We start from the raw sequence: 27,209 nt of genomic DNA, 5'->3' as shown, positions 1-27,209 counted from the left end.
AAGTAAACAAAAACAAAAGAAAAAGTGCCTGGATAATAAATTACTCAAAGTACGAATTATTAGTAAATAATAATAATAATAATAAGTATTGTTATTATTATTATTATTATTACTAATAAGCATTCTTCTTCTTCTTCTTCTTCTTCTTCTTCTTCTTCTTCTTCTTCTTCTTATTTATGAAGCAGGTAGGCTAATCCAGTGGTTCCCAACCTTTTTTGTCTTATGTACCCCCTTGAGCTGTTTTGCCATGCCAATAGTAGCCTACCCCCTCACTCATGCCTGTTGATGATGCTCCTAAATTTGTTCTATAACTTTTAGTGTAATAATATGCAGACGTACAAAGAAATCCATACAAAATATATTTTTCACTGAAGTTTGGGATTGGCCTCCTTTTTCCTTTTATAACCAGGCTCTCCTAAATCTGAATCTGGAGCGACAGCAACTGGATGTTTTTGAGCCATTGATCAGTCATGTAACAGTTGAGCTGTCGGGGGGAACTAGTTGCGGCGTGCATGTGCCATTTTAACAATGGGCTTATGAAATTACTTTTGAAATTATTTTTCTCCCATCATTTTGGAAATAAATTGTAATGCCAAATCTTTCCAAGTACCCCCTGCAAGTTGCTCAAGTACCCCTAGGGGTACACGTACCCCTGGTTGGGAAACACTGGGCTAATCAACTAAAGATAAGGATAGCCTATAATTCCCCCCCTTTTTGCCAGACCCAGAAGGGCCTAGAGGAGCCTCAGGGACTTACTGCCTCACTCACTCACTGACTGACTGACTGACTGATTCCCCATTGTTGAAACATGCATGCGTGGGTGTTGAGCAGCAGCAGGCACATGTGAATGTGTGACACAGGTGAATGCTATCAGTTGATTACATTGACCTGAGTCAACCAAACTCCACAGCTCCAGAGTGTGAAGTGAACTTTGAGCTATTAGCTCTTACTGTATGTGAACACTGAGTGGCAGCAGTCTCGATCTGGCTTAACTAGGCTTGCCTGGTCTTGTTTTTTTCTCTGATCTCCCGTAACACGGGGGCTCGAATCTGCGATCCTTGTGTTGGTAGGCAGGGAATCTACCGCTACACTAGCCGAACGCCCATAACCATTAGGTCAAACGCATCTAAAATAGAACTAAGGAAAATCCAGCTTACCCAAAATAGAGCTGCGAGACTCGCTCTGCATTGCTCAATCAGAGACAGTGTTGAAAGAATGCATGCTGAATTGTCATGGATGAGAGTGAATGAGAGGTTAGCTTGTAGCCTTATTTTGTTTATGAAAAATGTTTATATGTTATGCAAACCTGTCTGCCTCTATTCTCAGCTACCGCTTACTAGTGATGGGCACAACTATGGCACTAGACAAGCCATGGCGGGTCAGTTCGCTCTCCCAAAACCCAGAACTGATGCCTTAAAAAAAACTGTAGTGTACAGGGCAATTAGCTATTGGAACCGACTTCCCCAACATCTAGTTTCAATTAAAAGCAGAGTCGGATTCAAGAGGAAACTGAGAACATTTGTCACTCAGAAAAAGATTATCTTAGATTGATTTTATTTTGATGTTTGTTATTCTATTCTGTTATGAGTTATGTCTGCTTTATGTTGACGATTTTCTTTTCAATTAATAATTGTTTTTGCTTGTGTTTGTTTTATGTATATGTGTGGTTTAGAATTATTTTCAACTAATCAGTTTATTGCATTATTTTTATTACTTTTTTCCACTAACATTGTAGAAGATTGTTTTCTGTCAAACTGAACTTTAGAAAGCTGTTTTTGGCAAGTTTATTTTCTGTGTAATGTTTCTGGTTATTGTTGTATTACCGTATTTGATTTCATTATGTATTTTAATTTTAATTTTTTTGTTTCTTGAATTTTATATTGTAATTTCAGACCCCAGGAAGAATAATCGCTGCTTGAATAAATAAATAAATACAACTGAGATATGAACAAACTCCCACTGTCTCGCCATCTCTTCCTCTCTACCCCTCTCTTCCTCACCTACCCTTCTCTGTTCAGGTTCAAGGTCTTCTGACCAAATCTGACCTGACACGGCAGTCTCAGTAGTCGTAGCAGTGGAGATGGTGGTGTCCAGCTGAGAGTTGCTGATCAAGTCTTCATAGAAGACATCTGTGACCTGGAAGTCCTCCACAGGGGGTGTGTAGAGGTCCGACTGGGGGTAAGGGAGGTCACTCTCAGAGGCTTGGTCTGGGGGATCGTGGCTCTTCGTCTGGATGTAGAAAAAGTGATACAGATCTGCTCAGTAGAAGTGTTGTGCTTTAAATAGTGTAATTCCTATTACGTTTGTTCCTACACTGGAGTGTTATCTTTACTTATTTTTATTATCTTACTTTATTTTTTATATATATCATTTTATTAGCCAAGTCTTGTTTTTGCTTGGCTTTTGCCAATTTATTTTATGTAAAGCACTTGCAGTTGCATTCTATGTATGAATGATGCTGTAAAAATAAGATTATTGTAATGTGAACCGTGGTACATGTATAGAAAAACATTTATTCTCAGTTTGTCCACCAGAAGGTGTCATCACATCACAATCTGCTGGTGCTAATAGACCCTTTTTATGTTTGTAAACAGCGATTACGTATTTTGTGGGCGGAGCCGAACTGGTTGCAGAAAGTTACAACTAGCGGTTCAGCTATCATACAAATATGGAACATCCGGACGCCTCCTCCACATATTTTAAAGCTTTTCCAGCAACACACAGGTTATCTTACACAAATAAGCAAACTCTTTCAATGGGGTGAGGTTTACTGACCCGTACTCACTGTCAGGATGGGTCTAGGATCCAACTACATCGCAAAGTTGCAGTGCCGGACATCGTCATATTCCTAGTGGTCCAGCGTCTAGACGCATACGGCACAAAATGTCTTTTTCCTGTATTCCCAGGGATCTCTCTCGTTTCAGCTTCAGTTCCTCAGAGTTTTGGATACCGCGATGCGTGCGCAACTAACCCTGTGACGTCCACTCTAAATGGGTCTATTCACCTTATTATTTGCCCGTATAAGGACGCTTCCGCATAACGTAATTTTGTAATCGTCTTTCCGTTTTAGACCCGGAAAGTCTACCGTAATCATTTTTAGACTTGCCAAAAAGCTGTTTTCAAGCACACAGAAAAACTGTTTTAAAGTTTTAATATTTTTTCAAATGAGAACATAACATTCCAAATATGTGACCAGTTTATCAGAATAACGCCTATTTGGAAATATTCAACGAGCAGCGAGGAGCGCGCGCTGGCTGTGTGACCGGTCGGACTAACGCTAGCTAGTAGGCTATCTGTCAACCGGCTACTCTACTGGCAGTGACAAAACGCTGTCGACGTGCTTTTGTAACTAACATTAAATGCCGACCAGGTACAGCCATCGGCTCCTCGCAGCAGTAACGCTATGAACATGTAACTGAAGTTGACCGCAGTGTAGCTTCTGAATGTTGTCAAACTTCATTCATATCGTGTTGTTTTGAAATTGGCCGCCAACTAGCGCTGCGAACCGGAAGAACAAATACAATTGCGTAAAACGCGGAAGAGAGAAAAAGTGTGCGTGGTGAATAAGGTGAATAACATATTGTCTTTCTCTCGCTCAGCCACATGCATGTCAGAACGAGGCCAAGTGGAAGGCAGCACAGCTACATGTCAGAACGAGGCCAAGTGGAAGGCAGCACAGCTACACTGCAGGACTGTCGACCGCTTCATCCGTCGCAAATGGATTCACAACATAAGAAGAGATCCTGGTCGGCATTTCTGGGAAAAACCAAAGGCTGTGAAACCTGCCTTACCATGTAACTAGCTAACTCCAGCAGAAGCATAATATTAGCCTTACCATGTAACTAGCTAACTCCAGCAGAAGCATAATATTTGCGGTCACATTCGCTTGCTAGTGTTAAGCTATCGCCAGAAAAGCGAGTGAAGCAACACAATTCTTTTTTCTTACAAAATTGATATTAATACTGTATTTTTATTTACACACCACTGGCAACACAAAGTATGTTAAGATCACTTTACTATTCAAATCTTTTTTATTAATAAACTAAAATAAATTAGTAAAAAAGATTTAAATAGAAACGATCACTTTACTGAGGAGTGTGATGACTGATAGCACTGAAGTACTACTCACTACTTGTAATTTTGGGACCTGATCCAACTTTTATGTCCCAATCCTTTGTTTAAAGGAACAAGGAAACATTTTGAGAGATTCGCCGATTTGCCATATTCCAACTCCTTTCTCTCCTTCTGTGCATGCATTAGAAAAGTAACTACGCGCCCTCCTGCTAGTTAGCTTAGCCTTAGCACAATGACTGGTAGTCTGGGGGAATCGCTAGCCTAGTCACCAAATACACATTCGAACAATGCCACACAACAGACTACGTACTCTTATGTACATGTTGTGACTCGTGTACTCACCACATTATGAAATAATAATCCAAAATTACGAGACATTCATTTTCTAAAAAAATACATATCCGGAACTACTTTATTGACAAAACGGGAAGTTCCGCCTATGTAGGCTATTTGCTTCGAAAACCTTCATAAGGTGGTGAATGCACGAGACACAACATTAAGAGTACATAAGAGTACATAAGAGTAGATAAGAGTACATAAGAGTACATAAGAGTAGATAAGAGTAGATAAGAGTACATAAGAGTACATAAGAGTACATAAGAGTACATAAGAGTACATAAGAGTAGATAAGAGTAGATAAGAGTACATAAGAGTACATAAGAGTACATAAGAGTAGATAAGAGTAGATAAGAGTACATAAGAGTACATAAGAGTAGATAAGAGTACATAAGAGTACATAAGAGTACATAAGAGTAGATAAGAGTAGATAAGAGTACATAAGAGTAGATAAGAGTAGATAAGAGTACATAAGAGTACATAAGAGTAGATAAGAGTACATAAGAGTACATAAGAGTACATAAGAGTACATAAGAGTACATAAGAGTACATAAGAGTAGATAAGAGTAGATAAGAGTAGATAAGAGTACATAAGAGTACATAAGAGTAGATAAGAGTAGATAAGAGTACATAAGAGTACATAAGAGTACATAAGAGTACATAAGAGTAGATAAGAGTACATAAGAGTACATAAGAGTAGATAAGAGTACATAAGAGTACATACGAGTAGATAAGAGTAGATAAGAGTACATAAGAGTACATAAGAGTAGATAAGAGTAGATAAGAGTAGATAAGAGTACATAAGAGTACATAAGAGTACATAAGAGTACATAAGAGTACATAAGAGTAGATAAGAGTACATAAGAGTACATAAGAGTAGATAAGAGTAGATAAGAGTAGATAAGAGTAGATAAGAGTACATAAGAGTACATAAGAGTAGATAAGAGTAGATAAGAGTAGATAAGAGTACATAAGAGTACATAAGAGTAGATAAGAGTACATAAGAGTACATAAGAGTACATAAGAGTACATAAGAGTACATAAGAGTAGATAAGAGTACATAAGAGTACATAAGAGTAGATAAGAGTAGATAAGAGTACATAAGAGTAGATAAGAGTACATAAGAGTACATAAGAGTAGATAAGAGTAGATAAGAGTACATAAGAGTAGATAAGAGTACATAAGAGTACATAAGAGTAGATAAGAGTAGATAAGAGTACATAAGAGTACATAAGAGTACATAAGAGTAGATAAGAGTACATAAGAGTACATAAGAGTAGATAAGAGTAGATAAGAGTAGATAAGAGTAGATAAGAGTACATAAGAGTACATAAGAGTAGATAAGAGTACATAAGAGTACATAAGAGTACATAAGAGTACATCAGAGTAGATAAGAGTAGATAAGAGTAGATAAGAGTACATAAGAGTAGATAAGAGTAGATAAGAGTAGATAAGAGTACATAAGAGTACATAAGAGTACATAAGAGTAGATAAGAGTAGATAAGAGTAGATAAGAGTACATAAGAGTAGATAAGAGTACATAAGAGTACATAAGAGTACATAAGAGTAGATAAGAGTACATAAGAGTACATAAGAGTAGATAAGAGTAGATAAGAGTACATAAGAGTACATAAGAGTACATAAGAGTACATAAGAACATTGCGGTGCTGGAATGTGTATTTGGTGGTGACTTAACGGGGGGTAGGCTAGCGATTCCCGCGGACTGTGCTAAGCTAACTAGCAGGAGGGGACGTAGCTACTTTCCTACTGCAGGCATCTATCTTCTCGTCTTACTATCGCGAATATGGCAAATATGTAAATCTCCCAATCACCCTGTTGGCGTGTTCTAGGTATAAAATTCAATGAGGGTTTTAGCCTCAACATCTGAAGATCAACATGGTGTCTTATAGCTACCTGCTGTGGCAGTGAGGCCTCTTCTGTGATTTGCCGACGGGCCGTTGGCGGGCTGGTTGGCCGGGCCACCGGAAACAAGAAGCCCGGCTGGTCGGTTGCCATGGTGATCCACATCGCACTGTTGCCGTCGGAGGCAGCGTTGGTGGCCGGCCGGTGCGGCGGGATCCTCTGGCTCTCATCGATCCAGTTCTGGTCCAAACCGCTCTGATCAAGTTTGGACCTGTTTCGCTCTGGTTTCTTCTTCACATTCTGCTCAAGTCGAGTTTTTGGTAGAATGGCAAACTCAGAAGAGGTCTTTGGGGTAGGACCGGCGCTGAACTGAACCGGGAGGTTCTGATTTGCTTGGGATTGGTCTCTCGCCTGGTCCCGGTGCTCCGTGGGTTGGTTCTGGTAAACTCTGGTCTGCTCCGGTGGGATCTCCTCCACCGGACTCTGGTCCTCTGGAGACAAATCCACCTGATTCTGGTTCTCTGCCTTCGCCTGTCTGGCTTTCGATGAGGCCTACAGTGAGGGATAAGAGTGGTATAGTGTTGAGGTCTGTCATGGGATGTGTGGAGACAGGTTTTCCAGAGTTTATGAGGGACAGGCCACCAGGATGGAAGAAGAGATCTCTCCACTGCCTGATCTGACTGTCACCCGTTTATCAAATGATTTGAATCCTTCCAATGCACAGAAAGTAGAGGATTTACTCTTTGCCAAAGCGCTTCACCAGAATGCTATAACTTCAAGAGCCAAAGTCAGGAAGAGTGAGACATTTCAATCCTCCACAAATAACGAGAAGATTTGACATAACGTGCCAATGTGAGTACCGAATCTGTACTTATGTCAGGAAGGAAACAATGATAAAAAGAAATTATCCTCATAAACATTTGTACCACTCTCAAAATATTCTGTGGATACAAGCCTCTATTGACGTACTCTACCTATAAATGCAGGACTGTCTGTATGTATGTTTATCGCATATCTTGAGAACTGTTCATCCGATCCACTTCACACTTGGTGAGTACGCTGGTGAGAACCTGAGGAAGTGCAGTGTCGAAATTGGTGCAATTTGGACACACACAGAGCCATAGCGCCACCTACTGGCAACACAGGTATTGGTTTGTAACTCGACTGTACATGGTCAAATCTGCCACAAAAAAAACATGTTTGATGAGAGTCCCGGCATGAAGACATTTACATGTCAATATTCAGTTATAGTCATACATGTAGCACCACCTACTGGCAACAAGAAAAAGTGGTTTGTACTGTTGGTCAAATCTCCCCAAGATTTCACATGTTTGATAAGAGTCCTGGCCTGAAGACATCTACATGTCAATATTCAGTTATAGTAATAGTGCCACCTACTGGCAGCACAAGTAGAGATTTGTAACTCGGCTGTATATGGTCAAATCTGCCCCAAATGTCACATGTTTGATAAGAGGCCCGGCCTGAATACATTGACATGCCAATATTCAGTTATAGTCATAGCACCACCTACTGGCACTTGAAGGTTAAGCATAATTTACGGGAAACAACAACAGACAACAACAGACAGAGATCAACTTTCTATCAAATATAGAGGTGTGAAATGATCAATTATGGAATGATTTTTCCCATCTGGCGAAAAAACGTTCCATAAAAATTTACAAAAGATGTTTGAAGGAGCATTTGATTCTTGTATTGTAACAGTGCTTTTCCCCTAAGCGTTTTTCTTGAGTCAATGTATTTTAAACTTTTTGGTTGTACTCAGTGTGACGTCATGTCATGTAGTCTATAACAGTCGTGTTATGTATTGTGTAGCTGTACTGCTTCTCAATGTCATGTAATTGAGTGTACAAATAGCACATATTTCACTTTATCTAGACACACAAATAGACAACACATACTTTACTCATTGCATGCACACACTATGTGCACGCATTCCTGCGTGCTCTTAGCCATGTGCACACACACACACACACACACACACACACACACACACACACACACACACACACACACACACAGGGTCCCTATTTGATTTTGTTTCCAACCTTCTTTGTTCACCAGCCAAATGGTTAGAATGTTTCAATTTGGCGGTTTATAATGGGCGGTTTTGCCACCTACTTGCATTTTTTGCAAGTATTTGGCAAATTATGGATCCTGCATTAATTCATCCTGTACACACTTTGTCTCTTTTTCTCTCCTCATGTTATGTTGTAAGTATGTTATAAGCCTTCAGGGCTTATAACATACTTACAACATGTTTTTATAATTTGCAAACAAACAAACAACAAACAAACAACACATTCACTAGCCAATTTCTATTGCACAGCTAGTTTCACTCCGTAGTGGAATTAATCACTTCACAGTTTTCATATGATTTTGCAGGGTCTGTGCATCATCATTGATACAAAATGTACTTTGCATTTTAAACTCCAAATGTGTTCAATTGTGGAACTGTTCTCTCTATTGATGGAGCTCTTCTCCACTTCACACCCCCGTTCACATCTATGAAAGCCTGTCTGTGTGGAGGAAAGGTCTGTTCTTGAACGAAACTCAGCCAGCAGACAGAGGAGAGCAAAAGCAGTGGAGAATGCGGGCATCGATCCCGCTACTTCTCGCATGCTAAGCGAGCGCTCTACCATTTGAGCTAATTCCCCTGTACGGCAAGCACCCAGCCTGTTCTCATATAGCTCCTCCTCCCTCCCTCCCACCCAACCAAAGTTAATTATGGTCCGCTCTCTCCACATGCTGTTATTTGACCATGCCCCCGCCCACACGACCTCTGACCCTGTCACCGCCCCCAGGCTGTGTGGCTGCAGGGAGCCTGTAGCTTGTAGTAGCTTGGCTGTTTTGCTCCAGAGAGCCGCTTGCCCCGCCTGTTGAAATGTGATCACTTCACAGGCAGTCACTGCTGCACTAAAAGGAGACATTGCATTGGCCGGGAATCGAACCCGGGCCTCCCGCGTGGCAGGCGAGAATTCTACCACTGAACCACCAATGCTTAGATACCATAGGAAAACAAGGAAATTATAAAGAAGGAAGTGACATTTGCATTTGCATTGAAATTTGCATTGACTTGCCAGCTCTACTGAAGTGAATGGGGTGGGCAGGGTAAGTCCCACTATAAACCATCATATCTGTGTTGTTTCACCTTTGATTGAAAAATACTTCCACCAGATTAAAGAAAAGACAGTAAGTGATGTTGACTGTTTTTTTTGTGTGTTTGTTTATGATCTAAACTAGTGCAGTGCCCGTTCCCCTCATTCATCACCCCGTGAGCACTACCCCCGACACACTGCAGTCAGGCAGATCCCCCTAAGCGCACTCCCCAATTTGAAGTCGTTCCGACAAACGGTTCTTGAGATACGCGAAGGACAGACATACAGAAGTCGATCGGACGGACAGTCCTGGAAATATGTGAAAGCTGTGATCTTATTGGTTGAATTGCACAAAATCTACCACTGAAATATCTCGGGTCCCCAGCAACGCACTCGCCAAGTTTGAAGTCGATCGGATGAATGGTTCTCGAGATACAGAAAACAGCTTTTTGTGTTGACAGTAGGTGGTACTATGACTATGCATAAGTCCAAATTGCATGACATGTGGCACCACACTCCATCGGGGTCCGAGCAGTGCACTCCCCAAGTTTGAAGTCAATCGGACAAATGTTTCTCAAGATAAACTGCTTTTTGCGTTGCCAGTAGGTGGCGCTATGTCATATTGCAAGAAATTCAGCACTGCACTACGTCGAGTTCCCAGCAGCACAATCCCCAAGTTTGAAGTCAATTGGATGAACGGTTCTCAAGATAAACCGCTTTTTGTATTCCCAAGGTGGCGCTATGCCAAATTGCATGTAATTCAGCTCCCAGCACTCCACTGGGTCTCCCTAAGCGCACTCCCCGAGTTTGAAGTCGATCGGACCAACGGTTCTCAAAATAAACCACTTTTTGTGTTGCCAGTAGGTGGCGCTTTGAAGTCGATCGGATGAACGGTTCTTGAGATAATGTTTTTTGGATTGCCAGTAGGTGGCGCTATGCCAAATTAGGGTTAGCTGCAGTCCGTCAGGTCCCCCTTAGCGCACTCCCAAAGTTTGAAGTCGATCGGACCAACGGTTCTCGAGATACGCGAAGAGAGACAGACAGAGAGACATAGACACTACATTATACTACATTATAGTGTAGATAAGGGAGTGAAGATAATCCAGTAGCCTCTATGCTTTGAATCCCTTAGTTTTAGCTATGCAGTGTTTTAAGCAGACCTGATGGCATGCAGCAGATGATGGTCATCCATAAGCAGTGGTGGAAATGGCCAGCTATTACTCTGGGAACCCTACTTACACAGGATGGGGGTTCCCGGAAGTGGCGCGGCACTAGAGGATATTTCTGAATGTGTGACTGTTTATTTTAAATTGATTTTACTCATTATCGCCTACCATTACAACCACGTAGAAATCTCACTTAACTAAGATCACTGAGCTCTACTGATTATTTCCCCTTGATTTTATTCATGACAGACTTGATGACACATGAATATTAATGCTGCTTATTCAGCTTACAAATACATATTCTCCTACTATTCTCTGCTCCTTTCATGCTGCCCTCTCTCCACTGCATTGCAAGAATTTTTTTAATTTGAACCCGAGGAGGGATGCTGTCCCCCCTCATACTGGCCATTCCCTCTCAACGTTTACTCTGCTCACAGCAACGTTTACTTTACTCACTTACTGTCATGGAGCGACCCGCCCAGATCAGCTGGGGCTTGAAGGAGCGCTTGTTTCGTAGGTGAGCAGGGTGGAGCAGTGCCCCCCCCCCCCCCGCGCACACACACTGCACTCTGTCAGGTCCCCCTAAGCGCAAGTTTGAGGTCGATCCGACAAACGGTTCTTGAGATATATGAAGGACAGACATACAGACAGTCCTGGAATAAGTCCAAATTGCATGAAATACAGCACCGCACTCCATTGGGGTCCGAGCAGCGCACTCCCCAAGTTTGAAGTCAATCGGACAAATGTTTCTCGAGATAAACTGCTTTTTGTCTTGCCATTAGGTGGTGCTATGTCAAATTGCAACAAATTCAGCGCTGCACTACTTGGAGTTCCCAGGAGCACACTCCCCAAGTTTGAAGTTGATCAGATGAATGGCTATGGAGATAAACTACTTTTTGTGTTGCCAGTAGGTGGCGCTATGCCAGATTGCACGGAATTCAGCTTCCTGCACTCCGTTGAGTCCCCCTAAGCGCACTCCCAGAGTTTTAAGTTTGAATTTGATCAGATGAATGGCTATCGAGATAAAGCGCTATTTGTGTTGCCAGTAGGTGGCACTATGCCGAATTGCACGGAATACAGCTCCCTGCAGTCCCTTGACTCCCCCTAATGCTGCCTACACACTAGAGGATTTTCAAATCTTAACCGATTTTAAAAACATGAGAGACCACAGACATGAGGACAATTTCATCAGATTTTAACATTAAAATCGCCTGAACACACACACTAGACGATTCGGCCAGACTGCGAGACCACACACCAGCCGTTTGAAGTACCGACTGACAGCGATTCCAGCAACTAGACTGTAGGCTGTTTATATCCCACAGAACCGCAATTTTTTCCCACAGACAACGGCGGATGGCTCTCCAAACATGCGCCGAGCGGCGGGTCCGCTACAAGCGGGCGGACACCCTCGCAAAATAAGCTAAAACAACGTCCTGTCTGAGAGCTCATATTGCAGCATGTCCGCTCCCTTGGGGCGGGCCGCTCCGCTCGGCGCAAGTTTGGAGAGCCCTCCGCCGCTGTCCACCCTGTTTTAAGCTGCTGTGAGGATGCTGGGGAGAGGAGCTACATGGCTCTGCTGTTGCCATGGCTGTTGCTCGTTTGTTGTGAGCGCTGCATTAACATCCGGGTATGACGCGTCGACGAGTCCCGGTCTGCTTGCTCTCATTGGCTATTGCGGGTTCCGTCGGGAGACAGCCATCGTAAATATCAAACATGTTTGATATGCCCGATTCGAGATCGGGCAGGCTCCGATTCAATCAATAATTTATTGACACCAGACACTTGACAATTATTTTGACAAAAAATCGGTTGAGACTAGCCTCGAATCGGGCCACGCCCCCCCGAGGGGAATCGGGCATTAAATCGGGCATTTTATCCTCTAGTGTGTGGGAGGCATAAGCGCACTCCCCGAGTTTGAAGTTGATCGGACGAACGGTTCTCAAGATAAACCACTTTTTGTGTGGTCAGTAGGTGGCGCTGTGCAGAATTACATGAAATTCGGCACTACACTGTGTTGAGTTCCCATCAACGCACTCACCAAATTTGAAGTCGATCGGACAAACGGTTCTTGAGATAAACCGATTTTTTTAGGTTGCCAGTAGGTGGCGCTATGCTGAATTGCACGAAAACAGGGCACTACACTCCGTCAGGTCCCCCTCAGTGTAATCCCGAAGTTTGAAGTCGATCCAACCAATGGTTCTTGAGATACGCAAAGGACATGCTGCTCAGTGCTCACGCTTATCCTTCCAGAGATTTCCAGAGCCATTTATTTTCCCATAGACTTTTTGATCAAATGTGATATTTAGAAGCGGGAGAGACCATAGAACATGTCACTCGGACCAAAACTTAACTCATTGAGTGCCAATGACGACAGCTGTCGTCAATTCAAATACTGACGTAGAGTGCCAAAGACGACGATTGTCGTCAATTGCGTTTTTTGACGGGGGGGTGTCGATCTAAGCCTCTTACATCGCCTCTTACAATATGGGAGCTATTGAATGTGTCTAACCTATTTTACAGAACCCTTAGGTGGCGACAGTGGTCTCCACATAACAGAAAGGCAAGGAAAAAACAAAGAAGAAGTCGTTATGGAAACGGAAATCGCATCGCATCCGTATGCATCGATATGCAGGAAGCATAACGTTACTGCAGCTGTGCCTGCAGCAGCGAATCTGCTCCCACCATTGAGCCGCTCCGTGTCGGTTGCGACAGCACATCGGCATGATCAGCCGTGGAGTTGTTATTATTCTCAACTGGAAGCATGGTTGCCGGTGACAAACACACGCGGAACGCTGTAAAAAAGCTGGATGTCGCGCACCCTTCACTGTGCGCACAGCAAACTCAGCAGAGAGCCACCACAGACAGGAGGAGGAGTGTGCAGTTGAGGCGAGGCGAGGCGGGGCGGGGGGGGGGTTAGGCACGCAGAGCAGCACACAACACCCAGACAGACCCAGGCAGCAGGACAGGATTGACAAACGCAAGCCAGAATATCCGATGCCCACCAGCAGCAAATCAAGACCAGCAAGAAGCTGCAACCAGCAGCGCACGCAGGGGCCAGCGCTGCTGGTTGTAGCTAAAAAATATTATTCTGCCAAACAAAATTCCCTGGCCTTCACTGTTTTATTGAAGGAAATTATTTTTGAGGTGTGACTACATTAGAAAAGATTAGCTTCAGTCAGTGATGTGCTTGAAATGTTTAATTTCACAAAAGGCCCATTATCTCAGCTTCTAGAAAAAAATTGCTGTTTTTGGATGAATCAAGCTATCTTCTCCGGCTCATAACTAAAGAACGGAAAATGGGATCAATAAACTTTTTTTTGCAGATGATAGAATAGAGTCTCATCGTTCTTTGTGCGTGTTCAGTGTTTACATAGTAATATCACACAATATTCTGTGGGCCTCGAGAAATCACTGAAAACGCTCTGAAACTCTGGCACTGGGAGCATCCGTTCTCCAAAAGTGGCTGGCACTCAATGAGTTAAAAAACAACGTTGAAAAAATATTTTCTTTAAATCCGCAATTTTTTTTACGTTTTGGTTAAGGCCTTTACATAGTTTCGCGTCAAACCCCTCGCCAAATGCGCCGAGGGGTGCGCCGCCGCTGGCGAGCCTGCCAGCGCAGCCTGCGACTCGACGCAACTGACGCGAACAGCGCGAGTGTAATATAATGTAGATGGGGAGATAACAGGAGAGCGTGAAAGCTATTACCAAGTACATGCACTACATTCTCTCCGTGGGCTAACTTCTAGTCATTGAAATCCTAGTGAAATCACACAATATACTAATTTTGCTGGGGCCCCTCATCTCGCTGACGTTCGAGTACAGTATATATACAGTAGGACTAGCTGCCGCCAGCAAGGCTCCAAGTTAGGGTTGCCAACCGTCCCTTAAAATACGGAATCGTCCCGTATTTCTAAACAAAAAGACGTGTTCCGTATTGAACCGATACGGGACGCGCTTTGTCCCGTATTGGAGAAACATTGCAGTGAAAAGAGTGAAGCGCTATTTGTGAGCTCGGCCTGTCTGTGCTGTGGTGTCATGTTACCTTCAACTACCATAGAATGCGCTTCTCATTCTTGTGAGTCACGACCAATGAGAAGCGCTGTCAGCGTTGCTGTATAGACTGAGACATCACGTCGTGACTCAGCCAATGAGTGTGTTCTGTTTTGCACATTGAGTTACTTGCCTAACCTTTACCAAGTTGTTTTACTTTCCTAACCTGAACCAAGTTGTTTTACTTGAATAACTTAACCAAATGTATTTACTATAACCCTGGCTTGCCATTTGGCCAAGCCAGTGCCAATGGCCACTTGCCATTTGCAACCCTACTCCAAGTCGAGGCGGACGCAGAAGTATGTTTTCTGCTTTAGTTTCCAGACTTCTGTAGGATCCCTGGCATGATGAGCCACAGAGAAACACTCCCTGACTCTGCTGATTGGCCACTTCACACCTGTCACTCACACAGCAGGTGGTCCATTCAGCTGGGCTACAAGGCTCTGATTTTGAATTCACTCATTACCTCCTGTGGTCAAGAACAAAAGTAACCCAGAGGAAGCTAAAGGCTATGGAGAATGCAGGCATCGATCCCGCTACCTCTCAGCGAGCGCTCTACCATTTGAGCTAATTCCCCTGTACAGAGGCTGGTCTGCCTCCCTGTAAGACTCCTTCCACGGGTCATTTTCATCTCCTCTGCTTCACAGGCCTGGTTCTACAGGGGTGCAAGAGCATGCATTGCACCCTAAAGCCCCTACACATGATCCTACACATGATCCTACACATGATCTGCGGTAAAACAGCTCTGCGCCTGGCTGCCTCGTTGTTTTCCTATGGAGGAGAGCGTTGCTGCTCAACTAGGTGGCAGCGCTACACGTGGCGACGCACAGCTCGATTTGGACACTTTTGCGCCCAGAGTTCAAAATATCTCAACGCTGACCTACTTGTCGCTGACCTTTCATGAGTGCAACCAATCAGAGGAGGAAAAGAAGACAGCCGGTGCTGTAGGGTGCGCTGCTGCTGCTCGCCTCTTGTCCTGCAGATTTCTACCTCGCGTTGAGAAAAGTGCACAACGCTTATCATGTGAAGGGGGCTTTAGTTAAAATTTGAACAAGCGGCCAATATGACTGTCTTTCAGAGGCTGTAGCATGCTCATTTTTAAAGCTAGACTGGTATCATGTGAAACTAGAAGAGCTAAGGCATCCATTGGTAGCCACCAAATTTAAACCAAAATTTGGGCGAGGGAAAAACCGGCATGGTCATTCTTCTCACCTCGAGATATCTGAATGAAAATGTGTTCTATGGGTACCCACAAGTCTCCCCTTTACAGATATGACCACATTATGCTAATCCCATGCAGTTTTTGGCAAAAAATGTGTTATTTTTTGCCTATTCTATTTGAATATCTCTGCATTGTATTGGAATTGCATAAATTGGGTATTACTTCAAAGCTGAGACTCTTGTGGATTCAATGAGCCCAAAAATCACGTGTGATGTTAGTCCCCATGGGCCTTCTTCACCAGCAGCCATTTTGAGTCTAAAAGGCAGGAAGGATCACAGGTGCAGCAGGGACGTGCACAGAACATTAGAGGGGCAGGGGCTCAAATTCATAAAAGGGCACTACAGCCGCCGTCCGGAGGGCGGCAGCGGAAATTTGAGGCAATTTGAAGGCCAATTTAGGGGTATAACTCATTTTAAATATTCCGATTTTAACCAGATTTAGAGGAATATCTCATTTTAGGATGAGACTTTGACAAACATACATACCTGATTCACGTTGACTGACTGATATATCTGTCAGACTGTGTGCGCCTGTGCTGCTGCTGTCCGTCTGCATGGTTGCTCTGGCTGAGTGGAGTGCGCACTGCTGGAGTGGGTGGGGAAGGACCACGTGCGTTTTTGGGTTGGTGCCTTCAGGGGCGGTTTAGAAAAACACTGCTCCATGCAGAGGCCTATTACAAATGGTGCATTCAAGGCCAAGAGAGCTCGGAAAAGGCATTTCTCTTTGAATGCTGCCTTCAGTGATGGCATGGAAAGGGCAATTTCCATACAAAGCATCATTAGAAATGCATTCATGGTCAGGAAAGGGCACTTTTTATTTTATTTTTTCATGTGTCTGAGCTGTTTGTTTTGTTCATGTGTTGTTGGAATGAAAATGAAAAATGTATTATAATAAAAAAAAAAAAAAAAAAAAAAAAAGGGCACTTTTTACAGACTGAAAAAAAGGCAGGGGCTCAAGCCCCCTTTCATGTCTATGTGTGCACGTGCCTGAGGTGCAGACAAACATTAATGAGGGTTTCCAACTTCCAATCCATTTAGGTGTTCCAGTGCCTCGTTAATGTTTTGCTTGCACCTGTGTTACTGCCTGCCTTTTAGACACAAAATGGCTGAGGTGAAAAAGGCTAATATACGTACATGTAGTAGCATTTCATTGAAGTGAGACAATTTCGAAACTACCTCATCTGTTCAATCCGGGACCACGCTTGCGACTCATAACACCTACACCAGTGATTCCCAACATGTGGACCTCTGGTGGTCTGCGGAGGTATTGCAAGTGGGCCACCAAATCATTACAAAAAACAAAAAACAACAACAAAAACAACAACACACATTTAACAAAAAATGTGAAAACCCTAACACTGAAAATGATGCAACATGTTTCTGTTGCTGTGTTAGTGAGTGACTGGAAAATAAAAAGAAGTGCTCTGAGAACGCATTATTTGGCTTCCGTATTTTTGATGGGGTTGTACAGTAGGTGGGCTGCGAAAAGTTTTGAGATTTTCCCTGAGTTGCAAAAGGTTGGGGACTGGTGACCTACACTATTGTTCCATTGCTGTTGCCAGCATGCACTGTCACTACCAGGGCACCCCCAATAAATTCACATGCACCCCTGGTTCAGCTGAGGGCTCAGAACACATCGGATGTTTATGAGACCAAACCTTCCCACAAAGCAGGACAGAGTAAAACGACATTCTTCCGACGAGGATGGGATTCGAACCCACGCGTGCAGAGCACAATGGATTAGCAGTCCATCGCCTTAACCACTCGGCCACCTCGTCTGCTGGCTCTAGCTGGAAATGTGAAACCCTCCAGCCTGAACGCTTCCGGGATCATCTTCCATTTGACTATGAAGTGAGGCATCTCTGTGTGTCTGTCCTTCGCCTACTGTACCTAACCTAACATACTGTACCTAACCTAACATACTGTACCTAACCTAACATACTGTACCTAACCGTTCGTCCAATCGAGTTGGTGCAATTTTGGACACGTGATACGTTACTAAACATTAATAAACCTTGACCAAGCACAGACACAGAAACGGTGATCAGGCGAGTCTTGAGGGGAGAGGGGTGCAAGCAGTGGGAGGATGGGGGGGGAGTGGGAGAGCAATAACTCTGCATAGAAACACTCGCAAATTTAGAAGAGAAAGGCCATGTTTCTAGGTATTACAACATGTTGGTTGAATATAGCACTGAATCATCACTAGATAAATTAAATGCTTGGAAAACAGACATACAAGAAGACATTGACGAGGAAGATTGGTGTGATGCTTGTTTAAAAGCGCATAAAGCAAACAATAAACACAAGGTTTAAATGACTTCAATATAAATGGTTAATGAGGGTGTACATAACTCCGGTCAAACTTCACCACATGTCTGCTAACATTCCTGATGTTTGTTCTAAGTGTTTGGAAGAGAAAGGTAGTTTACTTCATTGTCTATGGGGATGTTCAAAGATTCAAAACTTCTGGAAGAGTGTCATAAATTGTTTGTCAAATATCTTTGATACTGAAGTTCCTCTTAATGTCAAACTCTGTGCGCTTGGTATCTATCCGGGGGACTTTGTGCAAACAACAAAACAAGCGAAACTACTGGACTTCAGACTTCTTCAAGCCAGAAGAGCTATTGCACTTTGCTGGAAGAATATGGATGCGCCATCACTAAAAATGTGGAAACGGGAACTTTCGGAATGTATTGGCCTGGAAAGACTAACGTACATTGCTAAGGGCAAAGGGAAAGATTTAGCTCAGCTCTGGGAGCCATACATGTGTTTCACGAGAGATGGAGGCGGAGGTCTTGCCTGAAAGTTTGTGAACAAAGTGTGCGAGCAATGTGGAGGAAGTGTTTGATTTGTTGTTTTATCAGTATTTAGTTTGAATTGGTGCAGGTTGATTGTGTGTGTGTGTGTGTGTGTGTGTGTGTGTGTGTATGTGTGTGTGTGTGTGTGTGTGTGTGTGTGTGTGTGTGTGTGTGCGTGCGTGCGTGCGTGCGTGCGTGTGTGTGTTGTAAGGCGTCTGGTCTTTAAAGTTGTATTGTCACTGTATGTTGTGTATAAGAAAAAATGACAATAAACATATTGGGGGGAAAAAACTCTGCATAGAGAGCAAGGACTTCAGGGTTCAGGGTTCAAGTAGTCTCGCTGGCCAGACTCCCCTCCTTTCCGGGAGAGGAGTCTGGCTGCACGGACACAGGCTACTGGGATAAACCCTCCCCTGCTCTACAGCTGCTCTCCCATTGGAGCGACTGTTTCAGTCGCTGCCGGATGTCCGCTCCCTCCCGGCTTATTACAAACTCTGTCATTGGCTCCGACCACGTCAATCAGAGCGGCTTCCGCTCCCTCCTCCCTGTGTGTCGCTGTAAACAGTGCCCTGCCGCCTCAGTGAAAACAACAACGCTAACTAGCTAGCAAGCTAACGGCAGAAACCTACACGCTAGCTCGTTGCTACATGCTGAAAATGGCTAATTGGATTGTTGGCAACTATTTTCCAAGGGCACTGCCGCTAAGCGCCACCCATCGCAATTCCACAATGGAGACCTGCGCTGCCAAGACTCCTCTCACGGAAGAGAGGGGAGGCTGCTGGCCAGCGAGACTAGTGTTCAAGTGTACGCAAATAACACAGCAAAATGAATGTAAAAGCCATAGTCTTACCTCCATCTCTGGTGAGTCAGGATCTGAGTCACTTTCTGGAGACGAAAGAAATAACGGAGAGAAATTAACATTGTAGTGAATAGAAAAATTCAAGTATATGCTCTTAGTGTGTGTGTGCGTGCGTGCGTGTGTGCGTGTGTGTGTGCGTGCGTGTGTGTACCGGGGTCTTCTAACGGCATGTCCACTATAATCTGGTCACTCCATCGGCCTGTGAGGCCGTTGGTGCAGACGGCCACCACCTGGACCACGTAGCTGCTGTTGGCCAGCAGGCTGGAGATGATGGCTCCCTGCAGAGACACAGACCTTTTCTTTTCAAATGTCACATTGCTGCTCGGTGAAAACAACAAAGAAAGACAGAAATGACACCAGGTTTGAAATGTTGAAACTGTGCTCTGTCGTTCATGTTTCACACAGTACGCGATTCTACACACACAAAACAGGGCAGGGTGACATATTTTTGTGAAAAATCTTTAGTTATCCAGAAATGTTTTCTGGACTAAGAAAAAAAAAAAACTTCACCCATCCTTCCAGGGGGTCAGAGGTGTTAAGTGCCCCCTGCCACGGGGCCATTCATATGAATGGCCCATGGGTGTGAAAAGCTGGTATGTTTACTGGTTTTTGCTGGACTGGAAAAGTGGGGGGAAAGTACAAACATAGTGTCCACATATGATGGGCTATGGGGGGTGGGGGGCTATGTCGGTCTGTGGGTATCTGAGTGTTTAGGTCTGTGGGTATCTGAGTGTGTAGTAGGGGTGTCAAAAATAATCGATTATAAGATGCATCACGATGCGGACCTGCACGATTCTGCATCGATTCACAAATGTGAATGTTGCATAATACAATGCAATTCTAAATGCACTTTTACTTTAAAAGTAGCCACACAGTGAGAAAAAATAAAGTGAGAAAAAATAAAACATGTATTGGGGGAAAAAAGTGATGCATCGATTTAAGATGCATCGAGATGCATCGATAATCGTTATCGAATCGTAGCCCTCTGAATCGTAATCGAATCGAATCGTGAGGCCAGTGAACATTCACAGCCCTAGTGTGTAGGTCTGTGGGTATCTGAGTGTGTAGGTCTGTGGGGGCCGCAAATTGAGTATCACTGGTATACGCAGTGGAAGTGGTCCCTGGGAACGTTGGTTTGGTACATAGTTTGGGAACCCCTGCTCTAAAGCTAACCGTGGGCCAGCTGGGTTAAGCTAACCCCAGGCTAAGCGTGTGCTCTGTTGCATTTTCCTCAGATACCGTCGGCCTGCACGGGTACCAGCAAAGTGTCCCAAGTGACAGGGCCAGATTATTTAATTTGGTCTTATGACCGATTAAATGGCCAACTAGAAAAGTGCACTCGGTGGAGTGCGGCTCTCCGCTAGGCTCGCGTTTTCCCCCACGCTGACCCATAGATACATGTCTATATACATGTATGCTCTGCTGTTTATATGTAGGCTGTATTATGTGTTGGTGGTTGGGTGACACACCGGAATGTTTTGTTAATTATTGAATGTTGATGTGTCTGAATAATCGCATGTGGGATGGTCAATTGTCCTGACACAAAAATGAAATATTCATTCATTCATTCATTCCTAGTTATTGTTCATATTGTGCGTAATTAATTAATTCAAAGATTTATTGATGCTGAACTATGCCTCGTCATTCATGTTGTCTTGCTGGTTGGCTAACACACCAGAATGTTTTGTTAATTATTGAATGTTATTATTGATGTGTCTGATTGACTGGGATGGTCAATTGTCCTGAGATGAAAATAAATTGTTCATTCATAGTTATTGTTAATATTGTGCGTAATTGATTAATTAGAAGGTTTATTGATGATTAACTATGCCTCGTCATTCCTCTTCATTCAGGGATATTATGATGACAGTGGTTTGGGGGCCCCACTGTAAGATGTTGCATAGGGCCCCAAAAGGGCCAGAAACGGCCCTGGGCAGGGGGGAAAATGAAGCCACTCGCCGTTGACTTGTGAAATCATTAGGGAAAAAAGCTGAATGGATTTTGTTTATAAATTAAAAGTAGAACGACCGCACCGCGGATATATGCCTCCGCCAACAAGTGAGCACTCGACATGCATGTCCGTCCAGACTTTGACGTTTGAGCCAAATGTGAGGAAATTTGGTCAAGGTGTTACTGAGATATGGCGTTACAGAGCTTGAAAATGTCATTAGTGAGGTCACATAGACCTTGACCTTTGACCACCAAAATGTAATCAGTTCATCCTTGAGTCCAAGTGGACATCTGAGGTTTATTAGATGAAATTCTGTCAAAGTGTTCCTGAGATCTCACGTTAACGAGCATGAAACGAGCGCTTGTGATGTCACAGTAACCTTGAACTTTGACCACCAAAATAAAATCACTTCATCCTTGAGTCCAAGTGGACGTTTGAGGCAAATTGGAAGAAATTCTGTAAAGGCGTTCCTGACATATGACGTTAACAAGGTTGAAAATGGCGTTTGTGAGGTCACAGTGACCTTGACCTTTGACCTCCAAAATGGAATTAGTTCATGCTTGAGTCCAAGTCGACGTTTGAGCCCATTTGGAAGAAATTCTGTCAAGGCGTACTGGAGATATTGCGTTAACGAGCATGAAACGAGCGGTTGTCACAGTGACCTTGAACTTTGACCACCAAAAGCTAATCAGTTCATCCTTGAGTCCAAGTGGACATTTGAAGCAAATTCAAAGAAATTCCATCAAGACATTCCTGAGATATGGCATTAAAGCCCCATTCAGTAAGTTTTCCAAGTTTTGCTATTGGAGAAACTGCGCCCTCTGGGTGCAATAGTATCAATAACGATATCGCCGTTCAAAGTCAACAAAACACAGCGCCAGAAAGCTCTATGTACATGTTGTGACATCGGGTACTCACCACGTGATGAAATAATAATCCATAGTTCCGTGAAACATAATTTTCGTAGCAAATCCGAATCGAGGTACTTCCTTGTTTTCGTGCGCGCATCCTTTTCTTTTTTCTTTTTTCTTGCCACGGGACGTGGCAGACAACTTGCTTAGTCCCAGGGCTGGCCAATGGAGGGCGGTGTGGGATAAATAAAGTCGAGAGTCTCCCTATTACAAGTCAATCTACCATGTCCTCTGACTAAAAAGCTCTTATATTACAGTAAAAAATGTCAAAAATCTTACTGATTGGGGCTTTAAAGAGGTATAAAATGGCATTTGAGAGGTCACAGTGACCTTGAACTTTGACCTTTGATCACCAAAATCTAATCAGTTCATCCTTGCATCCAAGCCGACGTTTGAGCCAAATTGGAAGAAATTCCATCAAGCCCTGCTTGAGATATCACGTTAACGAACTTGGGAATGGCGTTCGTGAGGTTACAGTGACCTTGAACTTTGACCTTTGACCACCAAAATCTAATCAGTTCATTCTTGAGTCCAAGTCGATGTTTGAGGCAAATTTGATGAAATTCTGTCAAGGCATTCCTCAGATATCGCGTTAGGAGAGGAGAACACACAGACTCACACACGCACACCCACTAGGGATGTCGACGGTTAACCGTTAACAGGTTAACCGCCGACAACGTCATTGGTCGGTTAAGCATGTCGGTCAAACGGTTAATTTGCATATTAAATTGGCATACAACGTGTTGCCAATATGGTGTTTTTTTCCTCCTTCGCTGTAAGCAATGTTAACAAGTAGTTACTGTAGCAGCAGGATATAGGAATTAAAAGCTCCTGCCAGAACAACATTCATTTAGAGAAAGGCTTTTCCAAATGTTTGAGAGAAAAGCAGTGTGCATTGTCACCACTGACTTCTCTCTATCTCTCTCACTGTCCGCTCCACACATGCGGCACAGCCCCGCCCCCCTCTGCTTTGAGCAGACAGGAGAAGTGCGATGCATTTCTCCCCTGACGCCCTGCCTGCCCTGTGCAGACTACAGCCAGCCAGTCACTCTGCTGCTTCTGTGTTCCAGCCGCTGTCATGAAACGGGTTTTCACTTTGGTCAGGACAGGAGCGCATGGCCTGAAACCCGACACCTTGCTCACCTCACAGCGTTCAGCGTGCACTGCGCACGTCCGTGTCTGGAGTCAAACCTGATGGAACGTGCACATTACTTTTTCTTCACTGGTTCATTCGGTTTCACTCTCTCTCCCTGCCTCTCTGCATGTTCATCATGCACACGCATGCATACGCTCGCACTCAATGATCAAACAGTAGTTTTTTACCATGTTACAAAAATGCAGACATGCGTCTAATTGACGATTGAAAAGTAACAATTAACGTTAGTCTTTACTGTCCAACACAGAGCAGTTCGGAGAAATTGTTTCACAACGAGAGACGGATTGTTTGTAGACTGCATTCATTGACACTTTCAAAGCCGGTGTGAAAGCAGCTACTGACAGCTGCATGCGGACTCGCCTTCATAATGACTGTTGTGGAGCCCTGCAACACAGAGAGCATAGCCCTCGTTGCGTGCGTGAAGACAGAGGGAGAAGGAGTGAGACCAAAAGCAGGTATTATATATTGCTAAAAGTAGAAAATACTGTAGTGATGCACGCTTTGTCAGTGCGCCCTGCAGCCTGGGCTGTCGTCCCCTCAAACAGTACTTCACGGGGCGGCTGCGTGTCAATTGATGTGCCCTTAATATGCAATGCGTGCAGCTCTAAGCAGTATAGCCTATCGGAGGAATGCTTTTGTTTAGATGGCTGGAGGATTCAACTTGTCTTTTCGTTTTGTTAATGTGTTTTCTTCTGCTTGTAGATGTAAAAATAAACGCTTTCTAATGAAAAAAAATCAAGCATTTGTTGTGGTAATGGTTTAATGGGGCACAGACAGTCAAAATGCGCATTTTAATCTTCTCGGTTAACCGACAATTGTCGGCTAATGAGGGTCGGTTGTCGGTCAAAGAAAATTATGATTTTCGACATCCCTAACACCCACGGCGAAAAACATGATCTCCTCCCGACGATTCTCGTCGGGCAGAGATAAAAATAGCCAATTAGTCATAGCATTACCCACAGCAGCCAGCAGGTGACACACACACACACACACACACACACACACACACACACACACACACACACACACACACACAGCCCTACTGACAGCAGCCAGCAGGTGTCACCACACACACACACACCCACACCCACGCGCACGGACAAACGCACATACACACACACACACACACACACACACACACACACACACACACACACACACACACACACACACACACACACACACACACACACACACACACACACACACACACTGATTTAGTGATAGCATACCCACAGCACTGCAGGTGACAGTACCCCCAGACACAGTGACTGCATGCTCCAACGGGTATCAGCAATCAGCAATTAGTGGTAATATTACCCACAGCATCCAGCAGGTGGCACACATACACAGACACACACACACACACACACACACACACACAGACACAGACACACACACACACACACACACACACACACACACACACACACACACACACACACACACACACACACACACACACACACACACACAGTGATTGCATGCTCCAATGTGTATCAGAACTAGTACTAACACTGCAGTAATAACACACTGATCTCTCATCACCACCCATCACATGGCAGTCCAGCACGGGTCACGTAAGCTGGTCCAACTATTGATGGCACACACACACACACACACACACACACACACACACACACACACACACACACACACACACACACACACACACACACAAACTCAGTGATCCGTAAAAGGCCAGGATTGATCTCCACGATCAACCAATCAATGGCTTTGGTCAACCTACTGTAGCAGCTAACGGGGGTTTCCAAGTGAGGATGGGTCAGTTCAAACAGATGTATTGATTATAGAGCTGTCAGCTGTTACAGGGATGGATGCATGGATGGATGGATGCACAATGGAAAAACAAATGATGGAAAAACAAATGTTGATGATGATATCCTGTCCTGTTTATCATCCTGTCCTGTTTATCATCCTGTCCTGTTCATCATCCTGTCCTGTTTATCATCCTGTCCTGTTTATCATCCTGTCCTGTTTATCATCCTGTCCTGTTTATCATCCTGTACTGTTTATCATCCTGTCCTGTTTATCATCCTGTCCTGTTTATAATCCTGTCCTGTTCATCATCCTGTCCTGTTCATCATCCTGTCCTGTTTATCATCCTGTCCTGTTCATCATCCTGTCCTGTTTATCATCCTGTCCTGTTCATCATCCTGTCCTGTTCATCATCCTGTCCTGTTTATCATCCTGTCCTGTTCATCATCCTGTCCTGTTCATCATCCTGTCCTGTTCATCATCCTGTCCTGTTCATCATCCTGTCCTGTTTATCATCCTGTCCTGTTTATCATCCTGTCCTGTTCATCATCCTGTCCTGTTTATCATCCTGTCCTGTTTATCATCCTGTCCTGTTCATCATCCTGTCCTGTTCATCATCCTGTCCTGTTTATCATCCTGTCCTGTTTATCATCCTGTCCTGTTCATCATCCTGTCCTGTTTATCATCCTGTCCTGTTCATCATCCTGTCCTGTTTATCATCCTGTCCTGTTCATCATCCTGTCCTGTTTATCATCCTGTCCTGTTTATCATCCTGTCCTGTTTATCATCCTGTCCTGTTCATCATCCTGTCCTGTTTATCATCCTGTCCTGTTTGTCATCCTGTCCTGTTTATCATCCTGTCCTGTTTATCATCCTGTCCTGTTTATCATCCTGTCCTGTTCATCATCCTGTCCTGTTTATCATCCTGTCCTGTTTATCATCCTGTCCTGTTCATCATCCTGTCCTGTTTATCATCCTGTCCTGTTCATCATCCTGTCCTGTTTATCATCCTGTCCTGTTTATCATCCTGTCCTGTTTATCATCCTGTCCTGTTTATCATCCTGTCCTGTTCATCATCCTGTCCTGTTCATCATCCTGTCCTGTTTATCATCCTGTCCTGTTTATCATCCTGTCCTGTTTATCATCCTGTCCTGTTTATCATCCTGTCCTGTTCATCATCCTGTCCTGTTCATCATCCTGTCCTGTTTATCATCCTGTCCTGTTCATCATCCTGTCCTGTTTATCATCCTGTCCTGTTCATCATCCTGTCCTGTTTATCATCCTGTCCTGTTTATCCTGTCTGTCTGTCTGTCTGTCTGTCTGTCCTGCAGGATTGAAATGTTTATTTCCATCCCAACAGTGGCAGAACACTCATATGTACATGTTGTAACCCGTGTACCCGCCACGCGTACATGGTGTAACTCGTGTACTCACCACGCGTACATGGTGTAACTCGTGTACTCACCACGCGTACATGTTGTAACTCGTGTACTCACCACGCGTACATGTTGTAACTCGTGTACTCACCACGCGTACATGCTTGTAACTCGTGTACTCACCACGCGTACATGCTTGTAACTCGTGTACTCACCACGCGTACATGTTGTAACTCGTGTACTCACCACGCGTACATGCTTGTAACTCGTGTACTCACCACGCGTACATGTTGTAACTCGTGTACTCACCACGCGTACATGCTTGTAACTCGTGTACTCACCACGCGTACATGGTGTAACTCGTGTACTCACCACGCGTACATGGTGTAACTCGTGTACTCACCACACGTACATGGTGTAACTCGTGTACTCACCACGCGTACATGGTGTAGCTCGTGTACTCACCACGCGTACATGCTTGTAACTCGTGTACTCACCACGCGTACATGGTGTAACTCGTGTACTCACCACACGTACATGGTGTAACT

The 27,209-nt window shown here is 44.0% G+C and overlaps 1 protein-coding gene across 1 annotated transcript in view; it reads right to left on the bottom strand.

The window, feature by feature from the left end:
* The window catches only part of ptprz1b (protein tyrosine phosphatase receptor type Z1b), a gene marked incomplete at both ends in the record, with an annotated part of 165,234 nt that overhangs the window by 70,963 nt on the left and 67,062 nt on the right, over positions 1–27,209 (bottom strand). The window contains 4 exons of the mRNA XM_083660693.1: positions 2,046–2,229; positions 6,325–6,825; positions 19,480–19,514; positions 19,640–19,766. Of these exons, the coding sequence (XP_083516819.1) occupies positions 2,046–2,229; positions 6,325–6,825; positions 19,480–19,514; positions 19,640–19,766 (847 nt within the window). The remainder of the gene's footprint in view (positions 1–2,045; positions 2,230–6,324; positions 6,826–19,479; positions 19,515–19,639; positions 19,767–27,209) is intronic.

This window comes from Poromitra crassiceps (assembly GCF_964638095.1).
Source record: "Poromitra crassiceps genome assembly, chromosome: 2".
Lineage (NCBI taxonomy): Eukaryota > Metazoa > Chordata > Actinopteri > Beryciformes > Melamphaidae > Poromitra > Poromitra crassiceps.
This window is presented reverse-complemented; position numbering and strand designations above follow the sequence as displayed.